Source organism: Teleopsis dalmanni, chromosome 2, assembly GCF_002237135.1.
Source record: "Teleopsis dalmanni isolate 2A chromosome 2, ASM223713v2, whole genome shotgun sequence".
Classification (NCBI taxonomy): domain Eukaryota; kingdom Metazoa; phylum Arthropoda; class Insecta; order Diptera; family Diopsidae; genus Teleopsis; species Teleopsis dalmanni.
In genome coordinates this window covers 213,722,092-213,731,615 of record NC_051847.1, presented here as the reverse complement: position 1 = coordinate 213,731,615, position 9,524 = coordinate 213,722,092, and the positions used below count along the sequence as shown (strand labels likewise).

Here is a 9,524-nt window from a genome sequence, read left to right as displayed (position 1 = left end):
TGTGATTGTTCAGGTATCGCCGCTGCTGCTGCAGCAGAAGAGCCAATTAAGTAGAAATAAATTTTATAAATAAAAAGAAATCAGTTTATTATTCAAAAAAAAAATATTGAACTACATCTATTTAGAAACTTTATTACATACTACAAACACTCAATAAACGTGCACCATGCCATATAAAAATGTCCAAAATAGTACGTATGTGCAAAGTCCGCCCATGAAGCCATTGGTTAGCAAACTTTGCCTATTAATAAAATACTTGCGCCACTGTGTACCAGATTTAAATAGGATGAGCAACCATAACAAGAAAACCGTCAAGAAGTAAAAGAAAAATCCAATTAATCCACTTAATCCCAATATGCCTAAAAACAAATTGCTGTAATTTAATTTTCATACAATTTTCCTTGATTATACCTGCTACGGAACCAGAAATTGCAGCAGTAGATGTGCGACAGTATTCTACTGCTGATAAATTGCTACGAATATTATATTCGCTATATGCAACCACTTCACCTGGTTTTACTTCACGAGCTTTAACACGGTTACTCATTTTAGATTCTTTTTAATTTAAAAATTAATTAAAATAGTAAAGAGGAACGAGCTCATTAAATGTAAAAATTTATTGGATTGTCAAAATGACACCGAAGTAAAAGCTGTGTTTATTGTGTTTACTAAACTGTCATGTCATGTTCGCAATTATAATTGTAGGGACCCTAATTTTTTATTTTTGTTTACATCGATTTATTCTCTTTTTAATTAATTATAGATTAAATAATTAATAATTAAAAAATAATAATATATTATTTGTTAAAATTTTTTTATTTGAAAGTAATTCTTATTATTGATAAACAACCCATTAATACATTAACCCATGTATAATGACATACATAATACATAAGTTATGAAAATTAGCTATATAAAATTATTTCGTTCGTAAAACACTTTAAACTACACACTATATGAAATATATATAAAAATTGTACAAGATGTTTATTACTTTAAACTATATACTGTAAATTAATTAATACATTTTGAAATACAAACTTGAAACAACCCTGTCCTCCATACCAACGTTTATAATTGTGCGCAAGTGATTTAAGAATTGTAAATATATTTTGTAAAGAGCAGAGAGTTGTTATTGTAGTTTCTTCAATTAAAGTACATAGTCCAATTTTGTGTGGTACATAATTGCAGGGATACGTAAATAGTTTTAATTTACAATGCAACGCAACGCCTATTTACTATGCAGAAAGGTAGCTGTTCCTTTGATGCGAGCACGTCAAATGTCCGTTGGACATGGGTTAACTACAGTAGAAGTTGATGATAAATCGGGTATTGCTATTTTAACTATGAATAGGCCACCGGTTAATGGCTTAAACTTGGAGTTATTGCAGGATATTAAAACTTCTATCGATACTATTGAATCTAACAAATCTCGTGGATTAATACTAACATCGGTAAATATATTTCTTAAAATAATGCTTAACCAATTTTTTGCCGTCTAAAAACTCAAGAAACAAAGATATTTAAAAAAGGGAGAGGTATGTACATATGTAAAAAATATCAATAAAACTGCTTAACTGCTTCAAATAAAAAAAAATTTGATATATCAAAACATAATTGTTACACTAAATACAATAGGAAATGAAATAATTGTATTTAAAAAATCAGTTTTATTGTTTTCTAATTGTTTAGTTTCATATTATTATTTATTTTTTAGTCATCGAATAGTATTTTCTCAGCTGGCCTCGATATAATGGAAATGTACAAACCCGACAAAGATCGTGTGCGGAAATTTTGGATAGCTCTACAAGACACTTGGTTATCATTGTATGGATCTGGAATACCGACTGCAGCTGCAATTAATGTAAAATATTAATATAAAAATATTTAAATACTATTAATAATTTTTTTCATTGTAGGGACATTCTCCAGCTGGTGGCTGTTTGCTAGCGACAGCTTGCGAATTCCGTACCATGTTACCAAATTTCACAATAGGTTTAAATGAAACCAAATTAGGAATTGTTGCACCTAAATGGTTTATGGCCACATTTTTAAACGTTTTACCGGTCCGACAGGCTGAGATGGCATTAACACAAGGAAAAATGTTTACCACTGATGAGGCTTTACGAGTTGGCCTTATCGATTCTGTTACTGAAAACAAATCTGCAGCTATTTCTGAATGCCAAAAATTTATACAAACTTTTGAAAAGGTCAATCCATTTGCCAGATCTTTGACAAAACAACAGTTTAGACAAAAAGATTTACAACAATTTGAAGATGAACGCGACAACGATTTGGAAGCTTTTCTTTTTTTCATTAATCAGCCAAGTGTACAAAAAGGATTGGGTATCTACATAGAAAGTCTCAAGAAAAAGGCTAAGCAATAAATGTTGTCGCGTATGCCAACAATATAAGGTGAACTGAGACTAAACCTATGGCGCTTGGTTTAGTGAAGACAATACTAGGAAAAAAATGTATAACTCAATATTTTAATACAATTTTTTTAAAACAAAGATATTACATTTAATTTCATATTTTTATGTGTCTTTGAAATATAATTTAATTTATAAATGAATATAGTAATAGTGGCGTCCATTTAGTCATAATCTTGTACTTCATCCGTTAAGTTATGGTGTTGTCGACTAAATGATCTTATAATTACTTTCAATCAAATTGCTGCACAAATAAATCAATATTATTATTGTCAATATTATATTATTGTAAATTATAGTACAAAATAGGTTTAAAATAATGCAATACTCCTAATTTTTTAAACATATAATCAACAAATTGTTTTGTACGTGTTGTCTACAAATCACAATAATCATCTGTATAGATATGTGTTACTAGTTTACCAAGTAGTAAATTTGTTATGACTCCATTAACGCGCAACTGTAACGAAATGCAAAGCGAATCATCTAATCTTGTATGAAGAACTGTTTAAGTTTTTAAGTTTTAGCAATGATCGAAACTCTTTGCTAATTAATAGAAATACAACTAATTGACAATATTAATGAAACTTTATTCAACTTTTTTCACGAGTCAAATTCGAAACGTTTTCCTCAATCCCAATTCAAAACTTAAAAATATTTGAAATTGAAATTTGGTTTTCAATCTCAATAAATGCACAGCCAATTGGGTCGCCACAAAGTCTTTATTTCAGCGAAATCTATTAAAGCCCCACATATATGTATTTAAATTATTTAAATCGTCTGTAATTAACAAGTATTTGAAGGAAGAGCACTGTAACCTCTAAAATCCGTTGAGGTTGAAAGCTCAACGTTTCTGACATGTATTATTATAATGAATTTATGATTAGTAATTAGCACTGCCTTCATATTTTATGTTATATTGATTTATTTGATTACCATCTGTCCATAGGTAGACTATAAAAGTTTGATAGGATCTAAAAAAATACAGGAATAGAATGAAAACTTTCCACATTATATTACATTTGAATAAAAATTGGCATTTATTGCCATGTATTTCTCAAGTTAATTCCGATATTGGTAACGTGTAATAATTATTATTAACTTTCAATTAATGCATATGCATATACGAAGAGGTGTAATTGGGGGCGATGAGATAGTGCTGTAACAGATAAGGTTCTTGACAAATTTATTCATAATTTGAAGCGCACTTAATAAAGAACTTATTAAGGAGACATTTTAGAAATTATTCTAGAAGTCCAAAGTTCCACTTATTATACTTAATTGTCTAAATACAAAACGAATTGTGGTTCAGATGAAAATTATTATTTGCAATCTAATCCAATTATCTTCTTTACATTCGTGAAAGTTAGTATTACGAATATTTTAGTGTTTTATAATCCAAATAAAAAAAAATTTTAACAGATATTCAAATATGTGAAAAGTATTTAAGACACAATTATTCTTTAGAATTATTAAATCTACAAAAATTAAAAACGACTACATATTTAGTTTTTTTCAAACCCCCAAAATAAACTGAGATTTATTTCAGCACTCCTTAAAGTTCCCTGAAATTTAACTCTATGGACGTATTTTAACACCGTTTCTAACCGCATGTCCATTTCTAAGAAACGCATAGACTCCTAAAAACTGTTTTACTCGTATATATAATTGTTTCAGTAAGCTTTTTTATATAGTTTTTTGTTAGACGGCTTTGTTTTCTATGCACTATGAAAATGTAAAGCACATAAATAATAATATAAAATTTTTGTTGTGAAATATTATAATGTATTAAGATGTAAGGCGTTTAGAATCTCCATCCCCTTCGTCTAACTGCTACATTCATGTTTGTGTATATATTAAGGCTGTGTATGAGTTCGAATAAATTGAGGTTAAGTAAGTTGAAATTTCCTAGGGATTTTTTGCACTGCACTCATGCAAATATTTATTAATTTATTTATTGCACTTATTTATTATTTTTGGTTAAAAGTTTTCAAACTTGTTTATTTATGTATTAAACATCTTTTAAACTTTTCACAATGGTGATATATAATTTACCCTACTCGAAAGTCTGGTAAATACCAAAAATCGTTGCCATACCGACATAATTTACTATTTCTCTTAATTTGCCATCAATTTACTCAAACTCGCACACGGGATAAGATGTTCGGTAATAATATAATTGTGTGAAGTATTAATATATAGAAATTTATACGTGCAGTTATTATTCTATGTGAAAAGATTTTCTTACCAAAAAATCGAACGCATTAATCGATAACTATCGAAGGTCAGTTGTTTTGCACTAGTTGAGTGCTATCATCGCTGTGAAGTTATTTTTATGGGAAATTTGATGAATTAATTAATGTTGTGATAAAGATTTAAAGAAAGAATAGTTAAATCACCGTGGAAGAGGCAGAGTGGTTGAAAATGCTTATTAAGTAAAAATTTATTTTTGTTACGCTTATCATGTAAACAATATGACTAATTAATATAACAAAAAATATAAAAACAAAGTAAGATTTGGATAAGTACTATATTTAACGATGTCGCCTCCAAAAGTCTGCGCTGTGTGTGGTGACAAAGCATTAGGATATAATTTCAATGCCGTAACATGTGAGAGCTGTAAGGCATTTTTTCGACGTAATGCCTTAGCCAAGAAACATTTCACGTGCCCGTTCAGCCAAAACTGTGAAATAACCGTGGTGACAAGGCGATTTTGTCAGAAATGTCGTTTAAAAAAATGTGTCGACATAGGCATGAAGAGCGAAAATATTATGACTGAGGAAGATAAACTTATTAAGCGACGAAAGATAGAAAGTAACCGTGAAAAGCGTCGTTTGAATGAACAAAAACATCACACAGATGAAAATATTAAGGAAATCGAAACAGAGAAGCAAGAACAGCAACAGCAGGCAGCCGACAGTAGTGGCATTGATGCAAATACATCTATAGATTCGCAAAGTTGTTGCTCATTTGATAGTGCATCAGCAAATAATAATGTGCAATGTGCGGCCAACAGCACGACATCATCATCACCTACAAGTGTAATAGCGCGAGAAGAAATAAATCCTGAGCTGATGACTAGCGAAGAAATGGTAGAGTTTATAGTACGGGACCCCGACAGAGCGTCGCAGGCTATAAGTAAGTTTATGCGCACACCCAAGGAGGCTATGGTAACTATGGAAAAAATTATTAATTCGCAGAAAGATGCACTAAAACTTATACAACATTTGATAGCCTATCCAGGTAAGAACAATTCATATAAAAGAGTCTTATAAAATATTTCAATATTATTTTATTTTTACAGGTGATGCATTGAAAATAATAAGCAAACTAATGAATTCGCCACTTAATGCGCTGAATGTTTTTACAAAATTTATGAGCTCGCCTACGGATGCTTTAGAAATTATATCCAAAATTGTTGATTCACCACAAGACGTACTACAATTTATACGCAACTTAATGGATTCACCAGAGGATGCTTTACATATAATGAATAAGTTTATGAACACACCAGCAGAAGCATTGAAAATGATAAATAAAATCTTTAACGGTAGCAATGCACCAGCAGCGAGTAGTGAAAATAAAAACAACAATAATAATAACAATAACGACATACCGCCAGCAGTTGTTTTAGAAAATACATCACCATTCCATTTACCCATATCACCACAATCGCAAGTTGATTCACCCATTACAGACAATACACTGCTGAATAAAATGTTAGACAGCAGCCCCAGTGAAAGAGATTTAACAACACACACTCCGCCCTATGATACAACAATACCACCACCACCTACAGTTACTCCTTTTACACCATCACCACAAGCCATGTCGCTAACATCACCAATTTCTATTACAACGAATGATTTGCAATACAATTCGCCATTAAGTTTACCGCAAGAAGAATTTCCAAGCACTTCGACTACTTTGTTAACCAGTTCACCTGCCAATATTACACACGAGGCAGAATTTGATAGTCAACATTTTGACTTTAAAAGTCTTATGCAAAATACTTTTGCTGAAAGCACTGGATTCGGCGACAGTATGAACTCATTCGAATCCGTACTATCGGAGGTAATACGAATAGAGTATTTAGCTTTAAATAGCTCCCCACAGGAAAGAATTAAGCAAGAACAATATGGTGCCCACCTTATGTGTGGACATCCGCACGACTTCGACGATTCAATGATGGAGCCACAAAGATTGCCACAGCAACAAATATCCTCGCCTTCAAACATAATTGTGGGGAGGGACTTAAATGAGGCAGAACAACATAAATTACGTGAATTACGCATAGCTAGCGAAGCATTATACATCCCTGTTAACCATGATATCAGTTTATTAGTAAACCGAGACGGGCCACCAAGAGTAAGTGAAATATTTAACAAATTAAATAAAGATAAGACAATGTTTTCGAATCAACTATTTTTAATCATATATTTGTATTGTTGGGACTATTTATCTTATAATTATCTAATCGCATAATTATGATAAGTACACTTTTACCTAGCACTGAACACCTGCGCACCTGTGCTAATGAAGTGCATGAGTCAAGCAACTGCTCCACAACTATATTCTATATCTTTTTTCAAGTCATCCCACAACATAAAATAGCTAAAAATATTTGCGATATTAGTTTATGACTAACAGAATTGCCGAAAAAGATATAATGACTGTATCAGTATCAGTATCAGCAAGTACACATAATATTTAAATTGTACCATGAAGTTTCTGCAATGATTGCAGACATGCAATATCATTCATTATTTATACAATAATGTACTTTATAAATTTGTTTAAGTGCTTATGTTACAAATGTTCACACACACAATATTTTATCAGTGCTCCTATAAAGGAAATACTTTATCATCTACACTTTCCGTAGACGACTATCTACCGTTGCTCTTTATCAATTGAGTAAACAAAAAACGCTCATTCATTTTAGTGGAAACACCTGCGCGCAAGTAAACACAGCAGCAAGTGTTCTGATATGAAATGATAGCGCTGCTGGTTATCACCAAAGGCACTAGGCGCACATGAATAAACCGAGTTGAATTATTTTCATTCAAAATTTTATTTTGTATAATAAAAACAACTGTTTAACTATAATTGAGGCAGTGACATAAATTCTTGTAGTCGTAAGATTATTACACCAAGAAAAAAGTACAGATAATTTAATTCAAGTGCTGTTGTTGTTGTAAATGAAAGTGTTATTTCAATTGCAATATGCACTTGCGTCTTTCACAGGGGATAACAGTTAAGGAAATAATTCACTGACTCACTGATTCACTGCTACAATATTTAATCAATTGAGTTAATCAGATTTATTACAATACGCAAGTATGGAACGATAGAAAGAGTACCACCTAGTGTGCCATGTAATAAAATAGTTGCTACGTGTATTGAGGATAAATGTACGTATGTGTGGAAAATAACTACTTAGTATGTGACTAAATCCAGACTTAAATTAGGACATGCATCCCTACGGATACTAGATTTTCTCAAGTAAAAATTCTTTGATAGGTTATAAATCAAATTATTATTTAATCTTGACAAACGATAGAGCACTTGTTAGCTGGTTAAACTATTTGAGATCATGTGAGCTTTAGCCACAAGATCACTTCAACTTAACCAAACCTGTCTAGATAAACCATTTGTTTGGAATTTAAAGCTTCTTAAAACATATATGTGCTATCATCACATTTTCGTTATCTGAAATATAAGATAATTAGAAAATCTATACTTCGAATGGTTTAGCAGAGTTTTTAAATCTATTTCCAGCAATCATACTGTATCATATTGACAATGGTTAAATCATATTAATATTTTTTCTCTGAAATGTAAAAAAAGAATAGATTAAAATGGGTAATGAACGGTGGTAGATAGTTTGTTAAATGAAGTATTAGGAAATATAGTATAGAAAAAAGGAACTAACTAGTTTGATGCTTAACAGAACTACAAATCAATCAGGAGCGCTAGAATTTAAGTGTTTGGGGGAACAGGTAAACAGTTAGACGACAGGTAGAGAAAGGTTATAGTACAGTACATTCGGAATGGAAGCAGTTTTGCGAGTCAACTAATAGTTTAGAATCTGCCCTTAGTTCTGTCGGTACAGTTCTTACTGTTTATGGGATTATGGGTCCTCTTTCATTTCTAGAGATTAATGGTTGGAGTTAGTTGTATTGTAGACATGGTTCTGAAGGAGTAAAATGCTTTACAAATAACTATAATTACTTTAAATCTATATAATATGTTATAAGTACATATATATTATATTATAAGAAGAAAAAAATAATTTAAAACTAACTGTAACTACTTTAAAATGCTATAAAGTATGTAGTATAGCATAACATAAGTATTTATCGATAAGTAGTAGGTGTTAGAAGGCTAAACATATATATATGTATATAAATTTCTTTAACTCCAAGATGTAGCATAGGACCGCATATAAAATTTAATAAATTTTTATTATGAGATTTATTCGAAACGCAGACTATTTCTAAAAGTAACATGTAATATATATTTAGCCAATAATAACTTTAAAAGTATTTAAACTTCAAGATATACTATGATATAAGATGATATTATATATATTTAATCAATTATGTTTGAATATTTTTTGAATGATTATTTTTTTATTTGAATACTTTTATTCAAAAGTAATCTTATCAGTTAGATGGTATTTATCTTTTGATATTTCTAAATATTTTAATGCATCCATTTATCTGTTTAAGATGCTAACATGATTACAAGAAATAAAAAAATAAAGGGAAGGGAGTACATTTTCAATATTAACCAAAGTATAGGGTGAAAAATAATATATCCAAAAAACTTTTCTGTTATAAAACCTCAAAATATCTCAAAAGCAATTTTTCTATATAGTATACTATTTCGTTAGATATAAATTCATATAAATCCAAATAGGATATATTTTAAAAAACAAGATCCAAAAATGAAAACGTTTCAATAAATAAAATAAATATTCCAAATTTTTTGAAAACTAAATAAACTTACTTTTTTGATGGTTTAAATTTTATCAAGAATTAACTAAAAAAATTATTAATTTCAAAAATTATTTATTAGTACATATCC

At 30.1% G+C, this 9,524-nt stretch overlaps 3 protein-coding genes across 3 annotated transcripts; 2 read left to right on the top strand and 1 right to left on the bottom strand.

Annotated features, from left to right (window-relative positions):
• Positions 1-8: 8 nt before the first annotated feature.
• On the bottom strand, positions 9-637 carry LOC119683173 (ER membrane protein complex subunit 6-like). Its single transcript, XM_038096791.1, has 2 exons — positions 412-637; positions 9-359 (listed from the first exon to the last, which is right to left on the bottom strand). The coding sequence occupies exons 1-2, from the start codon at positions 545-547 to the stop codon at positions 151-153; spliced, it is 345 nt and encodes a 114-aa protein (XP_037952719.1). The 5' UTR covers positions 548-637; the 3' UTR covers positions 9-150.
• A 443-nt stretch (positions 638-1,080) lies between these two features.
• Positions 1,081-2,513, top strand: LOC119684341 (enoyl-CoA delta isomerase 1, mitochondrial-like). The gene is made up of 3 exons (XM_038098368.1): positions 1,081-1,454; positions 1,718-1,864; positions 1,920-2,513. The coding sequence occupies exons 1-3, from the start codon at positions 1,218-1,220 to the stop codon at positions 2,385-2,387; spliced, it is 852 nt and encodes a 283-aa protein (XP_037954296.1). The 5' UTR covers positions 1,081-1,217; the 3' UTR covers positions 2,388-2,513.
• Positions 2,514-4,718: 2,205 nt separating this feature from the next.
• LOC119683208 (nuclear hormone receptor HR96-like) lies at positions 4,719-6,800 on the top strand (the record flags this gene model as incomplete). Its single annotated transcript, XM_038096841.1, is given in 2 exon segments — positions 4,719-5,675; positions 5,737-6,800. Coding segments are annotated over 2 exon segments (1,767 nt in total), but the record flags the coding sequence as incomplete, so codon positions are not given.
• Positions 6,801-9,524: the final 2,724 nt, after the last annotated feature.

Excerpts from the sequence above, each read along its gene's own strand:
- LOC119683173 (XM_038096791.1), bottom strand. The coding sequence starts at position 547 with ATGAGTAACCGTGTTAAAGCTCGTGAAGTAAAACCAGGTGAAGTGGTT. Across the intron at positions 360-411 it reads AATTTCTGGTTCCGTAGCAG|GCATATTGGGATTAAGTGGA; the intron begins GTATAATCAAGG and ends ATTTGTTTTTAG.
- LOC119684341 (XM_038098368.1), top strand. The coding sequence starts at position 1,218 with ATGCAACGCAACGCCTATTTACTATGCAGAAAGGTAGCTGTTCCTTTG. Across the intron at positions 1,455-1,717 it reads GTGGATTAATACTAACATCG|TCATCGAATAGTATTTTCTC; the intron begins GTAAATATATTT and ends TTTATTTTTTAG. Across the intron at positions 1,865-1,919 it reads CGACTGCAGCTGCAATTAAT|GGACATTCTCCAGCTGGTGG; the intron begins GTAAAATATTAA and ends TTTTCATTGTAG.